This window comes from Crocodylus porosus, unplaced genomic scaffold (assembly GCF_001723895.1).
Source record: "Crocodylus porosus isolate Cpor-Errol unplaced genomic scaffold, CroPor_comp1, whole genome shotgun sequence".
Classification (NCBI taxonomy): Eukaryota; Metazoa; Chordata; order Crocodylia; family Crocodylidae; genus Crocodylus; species Crocodylus porosus.
In genome coordinates, this window is record NW_017728909.1 from 23,398,387 (window position 1) to 23,422,786 (window position 24,400).

Sequence of the window (24,400 nt, forward strand, 5' to 3'; positions counted from 1 at the left end):
TTCTGCTCCCTTTCCAATCTGCTTTGGGCCCTGAGGCTGCCCGTGCCACTTGTGCCTCAGCCCAGCTACCAACGCTCCCCGGGGCCTACGCTCAGCCCGCGGCCGATCCCGCCCCACGACCCCCACTCCCAACCACGAGCCACACTACCCCAGACCCCACGCGCAAGCTCTGGGGCCCCCTTAAGCCCCGCCCCCCCACGTGGTGCAAGGCGGAGGCGCAGGCGGGGCCTGGCCGGAGACGTCATTTCCGCCTGTGTAGCGGTGCGGAGCGTAGCTGTACGCGGAGCGGGACAGGACGGGACGGACGTGAGTGCTGGGGTCCGCGTCCGCAGCCGGCCCGGGGGGCGGCCACCGCCATCTTGTCTCCCCGCCACGGGCTGGGGGCGCGGGGCGGTGGCAGGTTCCGCGCTCGGGCCCCACGTCACCCTGCGCTCGGGGGCGCACGGCTCCGCGCTGCCGCGGGCCCGGCTGGGGCGGAGCGGAGCGGGAGGAGGAGCCGCAGCCACGGGGAGCTGCCATGTTGGGGGGCCAAAGAAAGAACCTCGGAGCGAGGGAGAAAATGGCGGCTGGGACCCGCCCGCCCAGACCCCCGCGTCCCCGGGGCCCGGCCTGGCCCACCCCGGCCCCTCCCGGGTGGGTGTGGGGGGCACAGCGGCGCCTGGAGCCTCTTCCCCAGGGGCTGGCTGCGCCTTCCCTCGGCTCCTGTCCCGTGGTTGCCCCTTCCCTGCCCGGGCCCTGTGGGCTCCGCTCCCTGTGTCTCTCCCTCTTCCCAGTCCTGTGGCGGCCCCTGCCTGGCCCTTCCCCTTCCTCGGGGGCAGGTGGGTTCCCACCCCCAGTGTTCCCACCCCCATCCCTTGTCTTGGTCTTTGCCCAGCCCTGTGGTGGGTCCTCAACAGTCCTGTTTCCAAGTGCCCCTTCCCTTTCCCTCCTGCAGGCCTCACCCAAGTCTCCTTCTCCCTCCCTCTGTCCCTTAGGCTCCCTCGCCTTGCCCTGGTCCTGAGCCCTATCCTGTGTCCTACTCTGGGTCTCCTTCCACCCTTGTCACCCTGACCCATTTTCTTCCCCGGGGTAATCCTCTTCCTGCTACTCGAAACAAGCTGGTGTCACAGGTTCAGCCCCCACTGTAAATCGCTCCTTTCCTAGGAGCTTCCCTCCCTCCCCCACTTTTGAGAGAGACAAGCAAGGCACGAGGAGGCAGAGAACTGGTCGTTGTCAGGCCAGATGTTCATGGGTTGTACGTAACTGTATGTCTTGTAGAGCAGATGGGAGGGTAGGCGCATATCTACCATTGCTCATTCAAACAGACGAGGGTGCGCTTAATGAAATTTGGTCCTTAAAAGTCTGCCTTGAGTTTGCCTGACAAATTTGTTGCCAAACGAGGGGTACAAAACACAAATATTAATTGAACATACTTGCTTGAATAGAAGACATCTTCAATTATAAGGCAACGCCCTGATAAGTAGATTCAGTATCTGAAAAACGTGTACACTTGTTGTAATTTTTCAGATATTGAATCTAATTGTTGGAGGATTTCCTTGAATTTGTCCTCTTTCCACTGCTATAGCAGGGAAAATAAATCAAGGGGCAGGGGTAAGGAGGGGGAGATCAGATGATTCTTTGTTCTCTGCTTTTCGCCAGCTTTTTCTCCTGGCAGCCCCTTCTCCCTCCCCTTACTATCAGACTCTGGCTGTAGCAATTTGCAGACAGTACCCATAGACTTAGTTTGTCCAGGATTGATGCATGTTACTTTTTGAAATGGCTGCACGTTTCAGAATAGGTTTCATAAACATAGTTTTGAGCAGCACTGTGTGGGTCTACCACTGGGCAAATTTTCTCTTTTGGAGACCCATCTGTCTGGGACTTCAGACACTCTTCAAGTGTGCCCAAATCCATGATACTTGCCTTGCATGCACACCCTGAGCCCAAAGGTCTTGACGTTCAGGTACCTAGTCATACTTGTTCCTAACCAAACGGCCAATGGAACAAAGCCAAAAGAGAAAGCGCAGGTACAGTCAAGTCAATTGCACAATCACATTTCTCACAGTTAGGAAAGTTGGAGGGAAAGGGGTTTTGTGTTCCAATCCAAATTGGCCAAAACAAGTCCAAATCCGTGAGTCAGTCAAGAACTATAAGTGGCCCTACTACCAGCAAACATTCTCCACCCCACCTGGGGCTTCAGATGTTTCCAAACGTTTTAGTAGGCATGGGGTTCAGCTGCCCCTGAGTTTCACTTGCTCTCAGCCATAAGGTCCCAGGAACAAGCTAGAAAGGAGTTTTCCCTTCCCATAAAGAGGGCATAAAGCCAAGATCTTCACACTGAAAGTGGAAGGTTGATTACGCATTACCTCCACAGGTACTACCCCATGCCAGGAGAGTGGTTTTCCCCAACCACCTTGATGGTCATAGTGTTTTTCCCTGCCAGGCCAGCATGTTGCGATTCCTGAGCTGAAGGGTCCCTTTGCCTTTAGATGTCCATGAGGTCATAGCGAGCACTGACCCCCGAGTTACATTTATTCAACTTTCTTTACAGCATCAGTCCCCTTATGAACTTTACAACTTTAGACAGTGCATAAACACCTGTCTTCACTGGCCTCTTACATTCAGAATAAAAGCGGTTAAAAATGTGTTATCTCAGTTAAAACAAGCACAGAAGGGTTCTTCACTCGCTCGACCATGCATACCAATAGAGGACATGCAGATAAAAGACACAGTCCCTGTAATCTGACCTTGCATGCCAGTGCCGGTATGCAAATAAGTACCGCAGAATTGTCACCCAGCAGCTTGTCGTGTTTTTTTTTAGATCTCTAATAACTTCTCTACTCTAGATTCTCTTCAGTTTGTCATGTTTTCCTCGAAGTATTGTAACCAAAACTGGACAGAGTACTCCAGTGAGGCCTCAACAGTTCTGAATAGGGCAGAATAATCACTTCCCCAATATGAAAGAGCAATGTCATGGCTCTCAATGACTTGGAAAAAAAGCAGGTAGTGAGGGGGATTGCCCTTAATGGGCGCTAGTATATGTTGGCCTTTCAGTTAGGAGCAAGCAAGGCAACTTTTTTTTCACCTTTTGACTAAGAGCTTCTGCTTGGCCTTTTGGCTAAAATCAAGGGGAGATGCCATGATTTCCAGGCCAAACCAGGATTACCATGAATGGCGTTGTGTGTTTTAAAGGTGAAAACCTGTCCAGTGTACTGTGGGCAACCCCCCCTCTATGAGAGTCTATAGCCTCCCAATGGGAGGTTCTCAGCTACATCCTTTATTTTTTATGATGTGGGATTTCTCCCTAACTTGTTCCTTTGGCCTTTTGGCTAAGGGCAAGTGAGATTCGGGGGGGAGGGTGTGCGTATCTGAACTCAAAGGCCTTTGTGCTAGGGGCCTCCATGTAGGATTTCTGCCATGGATTTGGGAGTGTCTGAAGCCCCAGGCTGAAGAATCTGGGAGATAGGATATTTGCCAATGGTAGCACCACACAGACTTGAATGATTGAGCTCCTTTTAGTCTACAGAATTTGGAACCAATTTAGCTGATTTGGCCTGAAAGACCAAATTAAAAAGAGAAAAAAATGGTTTTTGACCCAGGTGGTTTTATGTGCTTTTTAGCCTTGAATGACTTGGTGTAGTTAGAGGGTGAAGGCCTGTCCCTTGCACTCCAGACAGGCCAACCCCTGTGAGAGTCTACAAATGCCAGGGTCTCGGCCACACAATTTATGGTGATGGAGGATTGCTCTCAGGCTTTCTCTCTGGTTTGTACTCCAGCCTTTTGCCTGGGAGCAAGTGAGCTTAGGGAGCATCTGAATTCCAAGGCATCTGGGTTTGGGGCTTGTGTGTGGGATGTCTCCCATAGATTTGGGAATATCTGAAGCCCCAGGCTGAAGTCTGGGAGGTAGGATACTTGCCAGCGGTAGCACTGCACAGGCATGAATGATTGAACTCTGTTCAGCAGATGGAATTTGGAACTGATTTTGCCCAAGACTCAAAATTAAAGAAAAAAAAAATCAGACTCCAAGGCAGGGGTGATACCATCTTGGCCTTGAATGACTCAAGTGTAGTTAGAGAATGAAGGCTTATTCCTTGCATTGTGGGCAGGCTGACTCCTGCAAGTATCTACAAATGCCATAAACTGTGAGGATCTTGGCTATACACCTTATGGTGATGGGGGATTGTTTTCAGGCTTACCCCCTAGCTTGCTCCTTCAGCTTTTTGGCTAGGTCCAAGTGAGACTAGGGGATGCTTACTCCAGAGCCATTCGGGGATTGCACATAGGATGCCTGCCATGGATCTGGAGTATCTGAAGCCCCAGACTGATGAGTCTTAGACATATGACACATGCCAGTGGTAGCTCGCACAGACTTGAACTATTGAACTTGGAACTTAATTTGGAACTGTTTTGGCTTTGTAGGCCATGTGTTTTATAGCCATGCTCAGTGTTGGCTGCATTTAATCAACTTCATAGTTGGTTTCCATTGCTAAGCACATGCTGCTTTTGGCAGCAGTTTAATGATAGGCCATGTATTTAGTGAGATTTCCTTCTCTGTGATTATAAGATGAGGGGCTTTTTTCTCCATGCCAACTGGGGAAAAATCTTGTCTTTGAATTGAGTAAATATGGTATAATTGCAACATTTTTTGTCTTTTTTTTTTTTTAGAAGCTTGACACTGGTTCTGTTCTCTTTGTCAGTGTCTCACTATGACTTGCTAAACGAAGTAGATTATCTAGCAATATGTGAGAGCAGGATGCCGTTTACTAGGTCATATTGGTCCATAATGTCAGTTGCTATCATTTAAATATTCATGTTTAAAATATCAAATGCAGAAATATGCAAATAAGTAGAGTTGATGATAAATGAAATCCTCCATAACTTAGAATGAACGGTTCATCTGTTTCTGATATGTGCATGCTTGGTATCTCAAAAAGAGCTGGCAATCTGTGACTAGATATTTGAGGCAATGCATCCAAAAATGGAAAAAAAAAACTGGAGAGGAAGCATAAGGGTGATTAATAAGATCATACTATTAGTCTGACGTGCATGCTGAATGTTCTGTTAGCTTCTTCCTGCCTCTTCTATAAGTTTCAAGGCAGTAGGAGTCTTGGAAGGGATTTGAATAAGTTATGAAGGATGAATCCACATAGGTGTGCAGAGTACTTTCCAGTCTCAAAAGAAAGTTTTTCCTGTACAGTATGTTCACATGATCTTTCTTCTCTCCAGAATGCCTAAATCAAAGGAACTTGTGTCTTCAAGCTCATCTGCAAGTGATTCAGATAGTGAAGTTGACAAAAAGGTGAATATTTATTACTTTAGTAACTAAAACAGCAAAAAAATTACTTGCGTTTGGATGAGGATGCCAGAGTGTATTCTGTCAAAATGTGCATATCTTATTAGTATGTCATATCAAACTTCTTAAAAACCAGAATCAATGATTGATAGGTAAGATGCTTCTAGTTATAGAATGAAGTTTTCTTTTATCTTTTTGTTTAAAGCTTGATTGCTTCCTGTTCCCATTAGTACTTAGTGTTTCACTTATGGCATGTAGCCTCAGGGTTCTTGGAATTCAGATGTTTGTAGCAAGCATAAGAACACTAAACTTATCTCCACTGTTAGCTCTGGAGTCCCTGGCAGATATTCTGACAAATTTATAACACTCATCGTTGTGATATGCAAGCTTGAGAACAAAGGTTTTCTGTCTTTTTTGTTTTTTGTTTCCTCCTCTCCATTTCCCGGCCTAGTTTTCTGAATTTGTCTTCACATCTACTTTCACTCTTCACCAGTCACAGACTTGCTATAGATCTATCTGTTAGGGGTGGAAACTCTTTCAGACTTAAGCTACATGGATAAGCATATTTTAAATGTCTAGTTTAATTTTTTTTTAATCATTCATATCCCCTTTTATACATGTTCACATAGGAAGTTGTGACATGTGAGCAGCGAACATATCATTTCCATGTAACAAAACAGTGAGAAACATGCAATAACATGATCATATTCCTAGCACCTTCTTACCATATTAGACTGAGATTCTTCTCGCCATCAAGGATGTATTTCTTGTGACTTTAATAACTGAATTAAACTATTAAGTCTGTTCATATTTATCCTACAATCATCTCTGTTAAATAATAATGGGCAGCTACTGCATTTTTCAGGCAAACATCATTAAAATACTGGTTAAAAATAAACTACTATCTATGTATCTGCTAGATGTTTGATTTGGGTATGTACTGGATATCTTCCCCTGCCCCCAAACTACCCCTATTTAATGACTGAACCAGTCCAATGATATAAATAAAATCTCCCTATTTCATCACAATTTTTCTTGTGTCTATCACTACTTTGTGTGTGTGTGATGTATAGATTGTACCTTATGGGTGTGAGGTGCCACTAAAACAGTATCTTAAACTTTCTCCTGTATTACAGATTGAGGTTGTTTTTCCTTTTTTCACACCAGTGCCCATTCTTGTCATGCGAGTTGTCTAGCCCAGGGGTGCTCAACCTGTAGTCTGTGTGCCTTATGTGACCTATGGAGCCTTGGAATGCAGCTTGCAGGCCTCCCTCCCTGCAGCTCGGGCAGTGTGGCAGCAGAAAGTAGTGGCAGTTCATATTGCCACTCTACCCCACAGCTGTGGCACGACCCTCTCCCTGTGTGACTACGTTGAAGCCAGACCATACCCCCTTCCCTCCCCAGGGTGGATTTGGGGCCATGCTGCACCCCCTTTCTTCCCCCTGTGGGGCTGGGCTGCACCACTTATCCTTTCTTCCACTTGGCCAGGTCTGGGCTGGGCCATGCTCTCTTTTTCCCTCAGGGCCAAGCCCGGGTGGCTTGTTTAGGTCTGGACCATAGCAACCCCCCACCAGCTCATTTATGATCCCCTTCCCACTTTGGGGCCAGGTGGGAGCTGGACCAAGCCCCCTTCCATCATGTGGCTGGAATGGGGCAGGCTACCCCCCCTGCATGGCTGGATGGGGCCCTGGTGTGTCTGGCCTGCAGAGGGATCAGGCACTGCCCATCTGGCCTGCCAGCTGAAAAAGTTGAGCACTACTGTCTAGCCAAATTTCTCCCTTTCCCAACCCCTCATTCTTCACTGGAAATTGTCTGCCAATATTTAGTTTCCTAATTGACCAAAAGCCACAGCTGCTCTTAAAGTTGTTTTACAAAGAAGGCTAACTTTACTGGGGCAAGGCCAGTGGATAAAATGCTGCGGGTAGAATCTTTTAAAATTTCTTGTATTGCCTAATTCTGCTCCCTCTGGAATTGGTGAAAGTTATTACGGTTAATTTCAATGTGAACACAAGTAGGCCTGTGTTAGGACAGTGATGAAAATCCTAGACCAGGTGCATGGTATTGAAGAATCCAGTAGTTGTAGGCAAATGGATTGCATAATAGTTCCTTTTGGTCTATAACGTTACTGTTTCAAAAACTAACAGGATGAGATGTTCTTTGTATTACTGTTGGTTGTTTTTTTTTTTGTTCAAGGCAAAGAGGAAAAAGCAAGCAGCTCCAGAAAAACCTGTAAAGAAACAAAAGACTGGCGAAAGTTCTAAAGGCGCAGCTTCCTCTAAGCAAAGCAGTAACAGAGATGAGAATATGTTTCAGGTAAAACTGACAACCCCTGACTTGGAAGAATTGGTTAGTGGAGGGGTAGGTAGCTTACACTGGCACCTGTACAGGGGACTATGTGAAGGCACTTTGCTTGGCATGCATACGACGGGGCGGATGGCAGGGCTGGGGCTGCACTGCAGCACCAAGAACTGGGCCCCTTGTGGCTCTCCCATCATCTGCCCCTGGCATGCCAACATCTTAGAAGTTGTAGTTGCAGGTGTTTTTGGCACTGTGCTCAAAAACACTGCTGACTCCTGGGTTAGAGGGATCCTTAAATAGCATATTCTAATATTATAAAAACCTTAATCTGAGAAACAGCCAGTCAAAGTGCAAAGAAGCATTGGGGCAGGTGGCAACACGCTGCCATGATGGCAGGGACACAGGGCCGGAGCAGGGGGGTGAGGCCAGTGCAGCCCTACTCCTTGGAGGTGTTGGCAAAGGAGCTGCACTGGCATCGCCCCCCCTGCCCTGCTCTGATGGGTGGAGGCAAGGCCTCACCGCCCTGACTCCCCCCCCATGGGTGACAGTGGCATTGTTGCAGGAGGGGGGAGTGGGGTCAGATGCTGTGGGGGAGGGGGGGAAGCTTTGGCCTACCCCTCCCCCCTTCCATTGTCACCATCTGTGATGGGCAATTGGCTAGTATTTTGATAATTGTTTGTTTTATACATTTTTAGGAAGAGACTTGAATATATTCATTTTCTTTCTAGGTAACATAACATTGAATTTCTTGACATTCTCCTGGCCTAAAAATTAATTTGTGAGAAGAAGCAATTTTATGATTCAGTAATAGAATCTAAGCTGTTACGGTTCATTTTAATTTTGCTTTATTGGTTGTATTGTTTATTCCCAGTATCCTGCCTTTTTCACAGTAGTAATTTTTTTGAGGTTCAAGCATGTATTATATTTCTATTTAATATAGAGCTTATAACTAAGCCATAAATAGTAATTCAGTGTGACATCTGTGGAAATGCACTTTGATCTGGACTGTTGTACTGTGTGGCAATTTAAGGTGAAGTCACTCCAAGCTGAACTAATGAGTCAAGATTGGGGTGGGCAAAATACAGCCCACAGGCCGGATCTGGCCTGCGAGGCCATTCTGTCCGGCCCACAGGGCCCCTAAAAAAATGTAGAAAATCTGTATTTCTCTGCCCTTGGTTCCTGTCAAAAATGACAGGACCCAGAGGAAGCCCGGTGAGCTCTAACAACAGCGGGGCCTGCCCAGCCTCACCCCCCAGCTGGGTTTCTGGGTTGGGAGCATGTGGCTGCCCCGGCGCGGGAAGCTCAGGTAAGTGGGGGTGGGGGACCCCGGGCAAGGGAGGAAAGGCGGTGGGGGGAGTGGCCTCTCCTCGCTCCATGCCCGGTGCCCTGCACTGCAGTTGCTTGCAGCCCATGTGGGGCTGCCTGTGCCCACTCCGGACAGCCCCATGTGGGCTGCGAGTGCCTGCAGTGTGGGGCACTGAGCATGGGATGGAGGAGGGGCTGCCACCCCCCCCCTCCCCCGTGCTCAGCTTTTTCCTGGGCTCCTTCCCTGCATGGAGAAAAGCAGCCCCTTGCCTGCTCCATGGCCAGCGCCCTGCGCTGCAGGCGCTCGCAGCCCACGCGGGCTGTCGGGAGCAGACACAGGCAGCCCCAGGTAGGCTGAGAGCAGCTGCAGCGTGGAGTGTCAGGTGTGGGCGGGGAGTGGCTGGTTTCTCTCTTCCCCCCGCGCTCAGCACCAGCTTTTAACCCAGTCCCACTGCTCCAGACAGCCCCGCATGGGCTGCGAGTGCCTGCAGCACGTGGCACCGTCCATGGGGCAGGTGAGGGGCCACTTTTCCCTGCGCTCAGCACCAGCTTTTTCCCTGCTGGTGAGCAGGGGGTCAGGGCTGTGTGCTGCCCCCTGCCTGTACTGCAGGGCTGGGGGGCACCGGATGTGAGCGGGCGGGGAGCCAATGGGAGCACAGGGCCTGCACTGGTGTCCCAGGGCCTGTGCCTGTGGGGCCCAGAGCAGGGTGGCAGGAGCGTGGGGTCCCAGCCGGCAGGGGCTCTTTGGAGCTGGGCCAGCTCCTCCTCCTCCCTGCTGGTGCAGCCCAGATCGGCTCCGCAGTCTCCTGCCAGCCTGTGCCCTGGTCAGGGCCCCACTGGTGCTGACATTGGTTCCAAGACGGTGACCAGGAGGTGGGACACCTGTCAAGGGGCAGGGCTGCCCATGTGGCCCTTGACAGCCTGCCAAAACCGAGTAAGCAGCCCTCCACCCGAAATAATTGCCCACCACTGGTCAAGATGATGTCTCCACCATGTGTGGCTGCATCTAGAGACTTCAACTAAGATCTGCACCCTCTTGCAGAAACCTGTTATAACTCTAACCCTGAAGCTGCTGTACAAACATTTTAGAAACCTCCACCCTCAATGTATAGCTTAATAACACAATCTACTAAGTGAGAGTGGAGACTGTTATGTGGAGGATTTAAGTGGCTTTAAGGATCATATATCAAATCCGTGGAGAGGAATCCAATGTCATAACCGCTAGTCAACAAAGAGCTGTGGAATTTCATGAGACTTACAGTTCATCTGCACCCAAATACTGCCATACTTTCAGTACACATACGATAGTCCTTTGTAGCATGGGTGCACTTATTCAAATAAAATGGCTGACGGTAACATGGCTAACTCTGAAGTCACATATTTGATGAAGTGAACTGTTCATGATAACTTATGCATCTGATTCAGTTAGTCTATAAGGTACAACTCTATCCTGCTTTCTGCCTGACTTTTATAGCTGTTCTGGTCACAGCCATTTATTCTGTGTGTGGGATTAAAAAAAAAACTTTTGAAAAGTAACACTGGAGATCAGAAGTTATACATTAAAAGGGGTTCTTGATGTTCTTTGTCCTATGAAATCTACCTTTGTTTTGTGAGGCTTCTACTAGTAAATATGGACTAAAATTAATTTGAAAACTTCTGAAAGCATTAATTAAAATAGTGACAGTTGTAAGCTAGGGTATTAAATATAGGAAAACAGTTAACTACATATATCCATAAATTAGGCAGATTTGTCATTTCTTTTGTGCTTAACCCCCCATTGTTTTACCACTTTCATCTATTGTACCATCTGTTGCTTTTTACTGATTACTTGCACACTCACATAATCATGCTACCTTCTCCTTAATTTAGCTCCCATATTTTAAAGAACCTTATCAGCATTTTCACTCTCTAATCTGCTATGTCCTGTCAGGTTATATTAGAGCAAATGTATAACTATTTAGGTTACACTAAAGCTTTCTGATAGATGATGTGATTTGGAGGACTGGTCTAGATCAGGAACATTTTGGTTCTAATTTCTGCTCTTATGTTTGTTTTTTTTTGCCATACAACTCTTTGTTGGCATATCATTACTTGCAGAAGAAGTAAAGTGTTTATTTTTGTCATAGGAGAATTGTGAGGATTTAGCTGCCTTTGTCCAGATCACTATACAAGCCACCATGGCTATAGAAGAAAATTAGTTTACTTCATTTTGTATTTCTGGGCTATTTTTGAAGAAACCTGAAGTTAATAAGGGTCATACTCCAGGTTCTCATTTAGCACACTCGGAATATTAAACTTTGGGTTCTAACGTAAATAGTACACTCTTCCAGCAATACTGAAAAATTTAGTGGAGGGTGGAGAGGAGCTACCTATCTTGTTACTTTTATTTTCAGAATGTGGTTACATTGCTCTTCTAGTTGATCAGTTAAACCAGTGTTTCACAACCTTTTCCAGCCCAAGGCACACATACTTTAATAGAAGCATTCCATGGCACACCTGTTATGGCATTCCCTATCCTCATACCTATTGTAGCTCATTGCTGTAGCAAAATTCTGTGGCACACCTGTTCATTTCTGGTGGCACACTGGTTGGAAAACACCGAGTTAAACCTTCAAATAGCTAATGAATAGATTATGATCCCTTCCAGGGTCAAACTTTGTAGTGTTAATGGAAGCAGTTGCTGCAGTACCAGGGCTTATTATGGTATACATTTCTAATGTATAACTGCCCTGAGAATGATGGTGAAGAAGATGGAAAAGTTAAATTTCACATGCAAGGTGCATCAAGACATCCAAACTTCATGCCACCTCTAGAATCTAGTGCATGAGCCTGCTTCCCAAACCTTTAATAAATTAAGTTGCTTATCAAGCAACTGTGTAACCTGAGACTTAACTGGAACCTCCTCAGTCTTGTTCTTGCTTCCTGCCAGATTTAACACTAATTAAAATTGCTGCTTATTGTTCCATAATACTTGCACACCAAGGTACCTTAAGATTCACTTCAAGCATTAACTTCTTATAGAGCTATTTGTCACCGTACCAGTAGGAACACTTTGAAATGAAACTTTTTAGAGTGTATGCTCTGTGGTCAGGCACTCCTCATTTTTGTCTGGATAGTTTAATTAAATTGATTAGTCACTGGTATTTTAGTTCTCCCTGAATAGTTTGTTTCTTATTTCCACTCCTCATATTCGCATTATTTGTATGCTGCCTATAAATACATTTTTGCATTGATTTTTGCTATTGGTCTTGTCTAGTTCCTCTATAGCAAAACTTCAGACCTTGTATACAAGAGATCTGAGTTTATAAGAAATGGTATTTGAATTGAAGTAATTTTAATGGCTCTGCCCAGTGCAGTTAATTCTGCACTATCAGCCAGTTGTTTGCCAAGGCTCTGGAATCTACTCTCCCTGGAATCTGGTACTCATTTGTTTTTATTCTGATTTGACATCCAGTGCTTTAACTCACTTGCATTAGGATTTAGTCAGGAGCCAAGCATCAAACAGTCTTTGTCAGATATATTGGGACTAGTAGCGTTTCTTCACTCCCAACCAAATCCAGTTGAAAAATGAGTGACTTAAATTATTTTTGTATTATCTAATGTGTGTAAATGTTGTTTGATTTCTGATAGCATATATTCACATTTAGAGTTGGAGGAGATAATAGTTCTGCTACTGTCTCAATTTCAAAAAATGGTGTGGGGGGAGGGAAATTGAATGGATTTCTTTCTTGCTAGCACTTTCCACCTGTGACAGACAAGATTGCATAAGAAGGTAGGATTTTTTTTTTGCAAGTAGGAGATTACTAGATAGGTACACAGCTTATTCTCGGACAGTTATTTCAGCTGCGAGATGGTACTAAATTTTAAAAATTTTTTTAAGTCTTTCATCCATTTATGTGGTCAACCTTTATTAATGTTGATGAACTTCATTGTGAAAACACTTAATCCAGTCATTCCTCTTGTATCTAAAATAAGTTGCACTGATGTGCAGTGTTGCATGTCAAAGTATCTAGTGCTGCTAAGAAATTCCTGTTTTATGTAAATTATCTAAAATTTTGTTTTGATGATTTGTTTTATTTGTAGATTGGCAAAATGAGGTATGTGAGTGTTCGTGACTTTAAAGGGAAAGTCCTAATTGATATTAGGGAATACTGGATGGATCAAGAAGGTGAAATGAAACCTGGTAGAAAAGGTAACCTTTTGTTTTCTGTCATTGGTTATTTAGCATTAAGTATAAATATACAATATATGGCTTATTGGGGAAATGGGAAAGCATCTTAAATAATTGTATAATAATTGTAAGTATCAATAATATTTTGTAACTGAAAGAAGCCTATGTGTGTTAGTTCCTAATGTAGAACTTTAACTTACCTTTTATTATATTTTTTTCTTGCCTGAGCAAATGTTTCAAAGTGTAACTGGAAGACCTTAATACTGATAGAAATTCAATCATTTCATACAGCTCTAACTACACCCCGCCCCCTTTTGTTTTTGCTGTCAAGTCTTTGGTTCCTTCAGAAAGAGGATGTGGTTCCAAGTTTGAGAATAGGAGCATGAAACCATACAACTAAAAAATAATTAATTTAGTTCACTTTTGGTTTGAACAGCTTGAACTTATGATTTACTTGAAAAGTTGCACTTCAGTATTTACACCGAAAAATTACATTGGAGTAGATTAAAGTTGGGGACCAGGTGTTTATAGCTTCCATCAAAATGAGATTCAAGGAATAAAATATTAGCTTTTGTATTACCTTTTTTTAGAAACTACAATGCTATAGAAGCGTCTTAGCCTAGAATATTGAGTGGCTTTTGGTTTTTACTAAAGTTGTTGTGGTTACAAATATGGCTTCTAACTTGGTTAATATAAAGGTTACCTGTGAATGGATGCACTGTGATCTTTGGCTTCAAGAACTTCATGCTACCATTGAATGAGAATTTATAAACTGCATGATGATCAATTACCAGTTTTGGAACAGGACAAGATACTTTTGAAAACACTGAAATGGAAACAGCTTTTTTTGAGACAAATTTTGCAGAAAACTGTTCCATTTTTACGATGTTATATGCATAAGTTAAAATGCTAGACATTTTTTGGGGAAACCTACAATGTCTCCAGATTTCAAGGAGTCCCTTATGGGAATATTTTTAAAGAGATTGCTATACCATTTAATAACATTAATAAAGGATCATGTGCTGCAATAAGCAGAATTGAAATTCAGGGCTTGTTAGCAAGGATGAAACTATATTTTGAAAAGTGTGGTACTGATGCCAAGGTTGATATTGAAGATACTGTTTCTCTATCATTCCGAGTATTCTGGATTTTTGGTGAGTATGGTTAGCGCTTTTATTAAATTTTAGAACAAAATTAATAAACAAAAAAACTATTATTGATTGGTTAATTGAGATAAGTCTCTTTTCAAATATTTTTAAGTTAGAAGTGTGCCCTTTAAGACCCAGTTCAGTACCTGTTGAAATTTAAGGAAAGATTCCCATTGACCCCAGTGAACATTGGATTATGGCCTGAGAATGTCCCCCCATTCTCCTCTCTTCCCAGCAGTGTATCTTCATAATGTAAACAGAAGCAATCAGGTATCCATATTGTTTTGATAACTTTTTTGACAAATCATACTGTGAAGTTTGAATTTGAACCAGACATTTTTTTGACTGTGGACAAAGTGAGTAAAGCACTAACCACAAGCAAGTGGATCTGCTATACTGATGGTATAGTGATATGCATGAACAAATGTTTATACTTTGGCTTTTTTGCTTTCTTATGTCGTCATTTTTTGTGAACTAAATTTTATTGAAATTGTAAGTTTTTGCAGTTAAAACTTTTTAATCTGTGTTGAATTGCATGAATGCAAATGAGTTGTTTTTAAGGGAAGCATTCACTTTGGAGTTCTGTTGACCAGAAGAAACCATTTGAGTTCGAACTAAAAATGAAATAGTTGATCTCTAAATGTAGTTAAGGTTACAATGGAAGTTTTGGAATCCAGTAATCCAGTTTGTTTTATGGTGGTATTGCAGTTCATATCTGGAAAGCAGTATAATTAATGCCTCTCAGTTGTTCCTTTTGGATACTTAGTATTGACACCACTTTTACTGAATTATGGCTTGCAGCCATTGTCACCTGTGAAGAGAGAGTTAAGATGATATTGCAGGAGTGGCATTGATTTCCAGTTTGTTTTTCCTGGTTTTCAGAGGCTTAGGTTTAACCACTCTATACCCTTGTGGAAAAGTTATAAGACAGCATTTGGACAACATTATCTATTGATTGACAAATGTTTTAGGCATTTAATTTTGGAATTAGATAATTTTGTAATATAGCATGAATGTCAATGTTACCACTATTGTGGTGATGTCCACATGTTAGAAAAAATTCTGCATTCGGTACCAAAGAATATCTATTTTTGTTGTCTTAGAGCAACCATTCTCAGCTTTGTAATGTAGATTGGTCGATCCCATGAAGTGTCTATAAATTAAGACATGCTTATTTCAAATGTGTAGTTAATTTTTTATGATTGTTATAGGAAGAATATTTAAATAATTCAGACTTTGAAAAGGATTACATATCGCTTTCTTCAGTGTGTGAGCTGGATATTAAATTTGCATAGTTCCCTGTGGACAAAACCCTAAATGAAGCTTAAGGTTGATAGGAAAAGCAGTGTCTATAGAGACAAAGAAATCCATATAAATGACCCAAGATGGGTTGGGATTGTATAGTTGGCAAGCACTTCGCAGACCAGGCTCCTTCATTGGTCAGTATTTGATAGAAATAATGATAAAACTCCAATATGAACATGTGTACCATCATGTTATTGTGGCAAACATTTTCTAAAGCAATAATAAAATAAGTGTTAATTTGCATGTAACGTTTATTTGATACATTTTTAGATGCAGCCTTTGCTATCCAAGGTGTCCAGGAAATATTGCTGAAATGATAAACTTTTGCATTAACAACACTATATAGAAGTAAAATATGTTCCTGTACTCCAGTATACATAATATAATTGTGTTCCCTAATTAAACATTTAACTAAACTGATTGCAGTTTATATGGGATATCGTGGCAAAAAACAGGGTACCTGAAAGATAAATGTAGATAGGTTAACAATCTAGCAATGGCTTATTGTTGATGCTATTGAAAGAAAGAAGAGAGAAAATTTGGAAGAAAATCAGGAAACCCTTTGGGGGAGGGGGGGAGGTCGGATTGTTTTTACCACAAAAAAAACCAGGTATGTAAATCATTTCATCTGGTTTTTCTTTCTTGGGTGCTCAATTTGGAATTGCCAAGATTGATGTTTAAATACAAGTCAGGTGGATACAGGTTTGCCAGAGGAAACTGGTAACAGCTTCTCAGACATGTCTGCTGAAGTATGCTTTTAGAGTTGAGAGAGAAAAAATCTTAAGTGTTTGCTCTGAAATCAGTGAAATAAACTCTTATGAACTGATGAAAACTGTTGGCCAATTGCATAGATGCAAATTAAGTGGCAATGATTCTTTTCGTGCAGTAGAGCTTGCTTAGCAGGTGTTGAAAGGTTGTTTTCTAAATCTAGACCAGTTTCAGCCTAATTAGAGAGACAGGCAGGGTGGAGGGGAAGGAAATAGGCTATCTATTTGTCGATGAACAAAACCAGGTGGCAGATGAAGATGCTGCATTCTAGAAAATTTCTTAGTTCAGTTTGTCTTATTTAGTCATCGTATTACAGAAGCTTTTAGAAAATATTTTCTGCTCAAACCTTGTTGCAGCTCTTAAAGTAGACTACAGCAAAGTTTTCTGAAGAAAAGGATTTTGATTTAAAACTAAATTATGTTTGTACAACTCATTTGTTCATGAGCAGCACTTTGTGTCAGATATTTTTTGGCTTTAAACAAGCTAGTGAGATTATTTTTATCCTATTTTCTGTATTTATTTAACTGCTTGAGACTTCAAGCGTGCACAGAAGCGCACAAACTATCAATCAGTAAAATAAATGAAATAAAATGTATATATGAATGTATTAAGTATGTGTGAAATTATATATGAGGATATGTATGATTAGTAAATTCAGTCTACCCAGTTTGAGAATATATTAAATTCGGCTTATAATATAAGCCACAGGTGCATCTCACGCAGGTCCAAGGAGGTGATTCTCCCCCTCTATGCAGCACTGGTCAGGGCACAGCTGGAGTACTGCATCCAGTTCTGGGCGCTGCACTTCAGGAGGGATGTGGACAGCATGGAGAGGGTCCAGAGGAGGGCCACTCGCATGATCAGGGGGCAGCAGGGCAGGCCCTACGAGGAGAAGGTATGGGACCTGAACCTGTTCAGCCTTCACAAGAGAAGGCTGCAGGGGGATCTAGTGGCCTGTTATAAACTAGTCAGAGGGGACCAGCAGGCACTGGGGAAGTCCCTGTTCCCCTGAGTACTACCAGGAGTGACCAGGAAAAACAGTCACAAGCTGGCAGAGGGTAGATTCAGACTAGACATCAGGAGGCATGACTTCATGATCAGGGTGGCTAGGATCTGGAACCAACCAACCAAGGGAAGTGGTGCTGGCTCCTACCCTGGGGGTCTTTAAGAGGAGGCTGGATGCCTACCTGGCTGGGGTCGTTTGACCCACCCCAGTACTCTTTCCTGTCATGGCAGGGGGTCGGACTCCATCTGCTAGGTCCCTTTGACCCTAGAAACTGTGAAAATACTTGATGCCATAGTAAGACTTATGCTAACTGTTGAAAGTGGCTGTGATTTTAATTGCAGAATTTTATATGAAGTCTTAATATGATGTTTAAGATTTTTTAAAAATGGAAACAGCTGCCTCTGAACACTTGATAAACCAACATCATAGTATGCTTGAACTAACTGGTGTCAAGAACAGAAAGCACCCTCCCCCCCTTCAACTTTTCTGATCTTTAAAGTGCCATAAAATTGGTCCATGGGAAGGTGTAGTTAAATGTCATGCTTGTCTGGTGGGTGGAGTAGGATATGGTAATAGGTCTGTAATGACTCTGTCTACCCCACAGTACTTGTGATGCTGCTTTAAAAAACTCTGCATAATGAATGTACATGTGGGTAAGATCAATTTTTAGCTTGTAGAAACCTGAAAGAAACAGCTTGGGCCTCTCCAGCTCTTCCAGAGCTTTAATGCTTCCTGATGTCAGGTTCCTAGATATAGTTATAGCTTCTCTTCCTCTAATTATCCTTACACTTCTAGAAGGTTTTCTGTAAAGGGGCTGTATTCATTTTGTATTTTCTTCTGAAGCCGAACAGCATCCAGAAGCAGATTAACCTCTAGTTTAACTTGAAGTTAAATGTAGATTTTATGGTGAACGACAGTTTTAGCTGTACTGAGTGTAATGGGCATTTTGTTCAGATGCCAATCTTAGTTGTGAAAATACTGATGATATAGTAAGATGGTTAAATTTGCACAGACTCTTGAATCTTAATTTTCCTCTTGCACTAAGGATTTTTTTTAATGCATTTCAGGTATTTCTTTAAATCCAGAACAGTGGAATCAGCTGAAGGAACAGATTTCTGATATTGATGATGCAGTAAGAAAACTGTAAAGAAAGAGCCATACAGAAACCTTTATTGTTTTAGTTGTTTTTAGCAGTCTTTTTACATTGGCTTTTGTTTTCTAAAATATTTGTTTTCCAAGCTATTGTATATTTGGATTGCAAAACAGTTTGTAAGATGAATACTTTTTTTATGTGCATTAAAAGTGTCTTCTGAGTGAGGCTATTTGTGTATACTTTATTAAAAAGAAATGTGTTGATTTCACCTCTTGGTGTAAAATAAAAACAAAATCAAGTGATACCATGTAAAACTTGGCTCTTTATGGCCTTTTTAATTGAAAATGCTGGATAAGGCCAACGAACAGTTTTTAGTAACCTTTCATTCTACTCTCAGTTCAGTTTAACAGTTAATATGAACAAGCTTTATGAACAGACCTTTAAAATGTTTTCTTTATAATTTTTACTTTGTCCTTCATTCTCTCACCCCCCAAAAGTTATGATTTATCTGAATTAAGGTTCAATGGAAACATTGATTAAAGTACAATTTAAATACTGTATTTGCTAATTGACCACATTATGTATTTGGATGTAAATATATAGACTTTCTGCATTACTTGCATGAAGTATTGCACTACATGCATATACAATTTCTGTACAGTAACACTTGAATACCAGCTACATTTATTTCTCCCATTTTTATAGCTTGCTTGACGTACTATATTTAGCCTTTATTTGTGGACATGAGGTGTTAGTATGGTATATATGTAATCTTAAGTAATACCTCAGAATAGGTATTTACCTCAGAATAGGTTTTAATAAGATTGTATTAAAAAAAAATCAGTTTTTTTTTGGGGGGGGAACAAACTAGTTACCTTGCTTATTTCACCCTTTTAAGTTTTGCATTACACTAAAATAATTCTAGAAAGTACACTATTTGCCTAGGTGCTAGTTACTCTAAGACAAAAATGCTTTATATGAATTTTTTAAAGGATTGTACTCATGTTTAACAATCCTGTTTGAGCACATTTTATTAAAGCTGAATTGTAATACATTTTAGTCGACTGGATTAAAAATGCTCCTGCCAGGGTATGTGTAGGGTTAAAACAGTTTTTCCCTGTCTGTATTACCTAGTTAAATCAAAGTCGGTTTGATTGCATTTGCATGGCTAACCCATACACGATATTAATATTTTGCAAAAGGATGTAGTGCTTGCAATGACATGGTAGAACACAAGTGAACCTTAGCAAACTTAATTTGGCTATCAGTAGTCTGATCTAAAATAGGTCAGGTGAGTGAGACTTCTCAATAGGAGGCAAACTAGTGTAGATAGAACTGAAGGGACTTTTGACAGATAAATGAACATGGAAAGAAGGGAAAGTACATAAGAATCTCTCAAGAGGAGTATGGTAATTTAGTGGACATTCCTAGTCGTACTAAAGACCATAAAAATGAGGTGGAAGATCAAAGTATAACAGTGTACTGAAGAAACTTACACTGGTGGTATCCTGGATTTCTTTACCTGCCTCCAAATCCTGTAAGGAAGAAGATAAAGCAACTTCTTGAAACCTGTAATTTCAGGACTGTATATCACTGAATGTACAACTACTGATTCTGCTGTAACTTTTTTTTATTTAATATTCACTTATCTGTATTTTTCAACTTGTCTATATAAACTTTCTGCTATTTGCTTAATTTTGCAATAGTTAATATGTTGTGATATACTTTTGTGAGTCATGAGGAATCATGTTGCAAACATGCACAGAGGATCTAATCTGCTAGACACTAAGCAAACTGTTCCTGCCATGAAGAATGTCATAATCCAATGCCACTAATTCATGAAGGAAAAAGGCTTATAATCAAATTTACACATGGCTTATATTTTCATGTGCAATGTCTAGTATCTACATCTACTACTTAACTTCACTGGCATTTAGTTGTTTCAGATGCAGCTAATAAAGGCGATTTGGTTCTTTATCATTTCAGAGAGGAAGTTTGGAGTTTTAAAAATTCTGTTTCATGGTGGGAAAAGGGTCAAAAGGCCTATTTTGGGGTAGCAATATTGTCTTTCAGCTGCATTGTCCTCCAAACGTGGCTTGCAATGGTCTCTGAGCCAAATGGAATAATTAAATAACACATCCTGAAATTCCACAGATAAGAATTTTTGTGGAGTGTTATTGTCCTTGTTAAGGCAGCTGATCCTAGCTGTAGATTTATTTTTTTAATTTTTTTTATTTTTTGGCTGACCTAGAGTATTTTATAGCCTATACAAAATCCAAGGAGAACCAAACAATTTCACATTCAAACCTCAGATTTCACTTCCTTTACCTTGAACAGTTTTAGCTGGCTGTTTCATTGTGTGTATATAGGTGCAATAATGGACACGGCGTATCTCAAATGATGACTACAGTAAGTTCTTTCATGGTTGTTATGGGTCAGGGCACAATAATACTTCATTGGAAGAGTTATCCACAGAAGCAAATATTTCTAACTGTAGAATATTAGCTCCTCTCTTAGTTTATTCCTGTAAATTTTTAGCAGGCTTTTATTTCACTGAGCTGTTCATCTAATATTACTTATTCCTCAGTAAAATTGGTATTGTTCTCTTTGCATAGGTTCTTCCAGTTTTGTTTTACTTAAATTCCTGCATTACAAATAATTGCTTAATCTGCCAGAGATTTTTTCCACAGTGTTTTTTGTAATGGTATATTTTACATCTGGGTCTTCCTTCTCCAATTTGTTGATGGGATACAATGCTTCCCCAAAACAAACTTTTGCCAACCAGTGAATTTCATGACTGAACTCAACAAAGTAAGATTTTTTGCCATGTGAGGAAATAAGAGCTGTTGAATGGCTGAAGTGGTGGGTACATCTTTTACATTATGTGAATTGGCACTGATTAAGTAATTAAGCTTGAAATACGTGATGCAAAATATTGGCGAGTATCAATTAACATTTTTGCATTATGTTTCAACATAGGTATTTAATCAGTGTCATTATAGGTATTGTCCACTGTTTTTTGAAAAAATACTATAAAGGATTTCTCATCCGAAAAAGAAAATTCACTTGCCTATGATATAAAGTAGGCATTAAAAGCATATACATGAAATGAAAATGCTCCAGGGATTTAAAAAAAGCTACATTGTATTGCCGTCTTAGCTAAAACAAGCAAATGTACAAGGGATATTTAAACGGCTAAAATATATTAGCTATCCAAATTTGATCAATTATAGTAATTACAATGTGCTTTATGAATATAAATCCATTACTAGTAGGTTTGCAAAGTACATCATAGAGATTGTGTTGCGTGCTAAATCAATACCTCTCATGTACAGTACTGTCCTTCAGTACAGACCTCAATTTTCATTTTTATTAGCATTAAACCATAATCAAGCTGATTTCTGCTGTTAAAAAGATGTCCCAATAGACTTTATCTGTAATATGTAAACAAAAAATTGTACAAAAAGTTAAATGTAATTTTGGTAACTACAATGTAATGTTGTTAACCGTGTGGAATGTTTGAATGTTTTGCTTTGGTGGCAGCTACTGGGAGATGTCACCGGGAACATGAACCTTCCAACTGTAATTATCTTAAATGTTCAAATAAAAAATTAAAATGTGAAGTGTGATACCAGTTTTAAGACCTGAAAATAAATATCTGTTGCATATTGTAACTTTTAATAGCAAACTAGCATTTATGTCTAAAGTCATCTCCTATGTTTTGATTTAAACCACTATGAATGCTGCAGATAAGCTAAAACAATAAGGTATGAACTGCAGGCTTGGGCAAACGCATCCCTTTATTATTGGCTCATGTTTGGAAAGTTTTCTTTGCAGCCTGAAGAGCTATTTTTATTCCCAATAGCGAAACATGGTGTTGATGTAGATCATGAATATATGCACAAAATGCCTTACGAACACTTTAATGCAAGTTGTCAGTAGGTTTTGAAAAATACACTCCTGTTCGCTAATTAGAAATGCTCCCTATGCTTGGTATTTGTAGACTCTAATCTTGCTATTTTTTTTAAGTGTGAAATTCTTATGTTGCTTTCCTTGTTACCTTTCTGTCTCTCATGCACCTTCAAAATTGTTTCTTTTTGGTCATATGCTGTTTCAGTGCAGGCCTCCTTTATAAAGACTTCTATTTTTCATATACTTGCTGAAGGAATGGTTCTTTGGTTACACTCTCCTTATTTGAATGAGGAAGGATTGCGCCAGAGGAAAGAAATCTGGCTGATGTTTTCTGTTGAATAGGATCAAGATTTGAAAAAACAAATATACAATTTGTAATGACTTGTGTCCATGTGCCTAAGCAGAAGAATGACAGGATTGTTTTTACAGGTTCACACTGCCACCTTCCTGCTCTAGCTGAAAAGCAGTCTAAATCCTGCTATGGGTCTTGTGGCTTTCAGGTAAAGGAGACTAGTTTTGCAGACAACACTTTCTGCCCTAAATTGTCACTATCTTCTTTTTCACTTATGATGTCCTTTATTAAAGGTGTTGGGGAGAGGAGGTATGAGCCATTCTCAGGAATATGTTTTCATGTGGTGTCTGTACTCGGGTTACAGATGTATCCTCTGGTAGGGGTTGGCTACCTACAACACACAAGCTGGCTTCAGTCTGTAGATGTATTGGATCTGGCCTGGGGATATGGGGTATTGGTTGGGGTAGGGTAGGGTTGGGAGGGTTGGCTGCTGATACTCTCCGTATGGCATTGTGGAGACAAATGGTGGGTTCCAACGCCTGTCAGCCTCTCACTGGGTGCATCATTCCCACTTGCTGCCAGAAAGGGTTGCCTACCCCTGTCCTTGTGGGATATGCATAGGCTTAGCAGACTCTAGTCTCTGGAGGTTGAGCCCTTCCTTGTGTGTGTAAGGGGGAGTTTGTTGGACACTGTTGAACCAGACAAAGGTAGAGTCTTCATTTTTTATTTGTGCTAATGCTTATGGCCTTCCTGTTAATGTTTCTTCTCTGTGTATGACAAATTGGTGTTCTCATCTGGAATTAGGAAGTATGAGGAATCGCCATCTGTCTTAAACCCCATTGCAATCCATAAGGTCAGTTGAGAACAACCTCTTACAAATACCATCAGCACACGAAGTATGTTCACTTGGTGAAAGTATATAGGAGGTCATTCTTAGCCCTGGAACTTCCCTTCCTCTTGAGGCTGGCCAGAGCCTGGGCCTAGATATCTTTTGGATGCCTTGCAAGACATTAAGAAGTTCCATAGTAGGTCAGACTAAAGGTCCATCTAGCCCAGTATCCTGTCTCTGGTGTCAGAAGTAGATGCTAGTGGGGAAGCACTGAACTGGAAGTCCATTACTGCTCTGGCACCTACCATTATGGATTTAGAGTTGCTAGAGGAAATATCTTAAGCCATTCTGTTCAACAGATATTAATCTATCAACCATGACCTTGCTGTTTAGCAACAAAAGCTAAGACAAAACATTGTTTAATGGATTTCAGCTTTATTTTGTTTTATTTTGCTACTTTGTTTTGTTCATGCTGGCTGCCATTTTAAGTTTTGTTTTTCTTACTCTAAGCTGCCCTGAGCCTTTGTTGGGAAGGACAGCGTGAAAACTTTTATAAAAAGTAAAACTATGCTACATTATCTGCATTAGAGAGAGACTAGTGTATACTAAATGTAAGCCTAATTTGGAGTTCAAGTGCCACTAGTTCAAGTGCAACTTTTCTAGAAATGAGCACTTACGTGCTAACACAGCCCTCGAGTCTTTAGCCACAATGCTGTTTCAGTGTCATTTTTCTTGCTGCCTTGACCATATCTTTTTATATCCCTTCACTTACCTTCCATATCAATTTGAAACTTTTGATTCCCAGTTTATGCTCCTTGCAACTTTTTTTCATCAGTCAGCCCATATCTTTCTCCCTGTAGCTCTTTTTGCATTCTCTTGTTCATCTTTGCACTTTCTTGCATGTTGCCCCCCCGTACAAGTTTCATAGATTTCATAGACATTAGGGCTGGAAGGGACCTCGGGAGATCGAGTCCAGCCCCCTGCCCAAAGGGCAGGAAGTC

The 24,400-nt window shown here is 41.4% G+C and overlaps 1 protein-coding gene across 2 annotated transcripts; it reads left to right on the forward strand.

Annotated features, from left to right (window-relative positions):
* Positions 1-204: 204 nt before the first annotated feature.
* Positions 205-20,343, forward strand: SUB1 (SUB1 homolog, transcriptional regulator). 2 transcript variants are annotated; one of them, XM_019531920.1, is made up of 5 exons: positions 205-306; positions 5,206-5,278; positions 7,466-7,585; positions 12,959-13,067; positions 18,341-20,343. In XM_019531920.1, exons 2-5 carry the CDS (start codon positions 5,207-5,209, stop codon positions 18,418-18,420), a joined length of 381 nt encoding a protein of 126 aa, XP_019387465.1. In that variant the 5' UTR covers positions 205-306; position 5,206; the 3' UTR covers positions 18,421-20,343. The 2 variants fall into 2 exon arrangements, with proteins under 2 accessions (XP_019387465.1, XP_019387466.1); XM_019531921.1 differs by having other exon boundaries at positions 225-297.
* The last annotated feature ends 4,057 nt before the right edge of the window (positions 20,344-24,400 follow it).

What these genes read in the sequence shown, in the direction of transcription:
- SUB1 (XM_019531920.1), top strand. Translation starts at nt 5,207, where the DNA reads ATGCCTAAATCAAAGGAACTTGTGTCTTCAAGCTCATCTGCAAGTGAT. An exon ending in GAGATGAGAATATGTTTCAG is followed by an intron (nt 7,586 to 12,958) that starts GTAAAACTGACA and finishes TTTTATTTGTAG; the next exon opens with ATTGGCAAAATGAGGTATGT. An exon ending in AATGAAACCTGGTAGAAAAG is followed by an intron (nt 13,068 to 18,340) that starts GTAACCTTTTGT and finishes AATGCATTTCAG; the next exon opens with GTATTTCTTTAAATCCAGAA.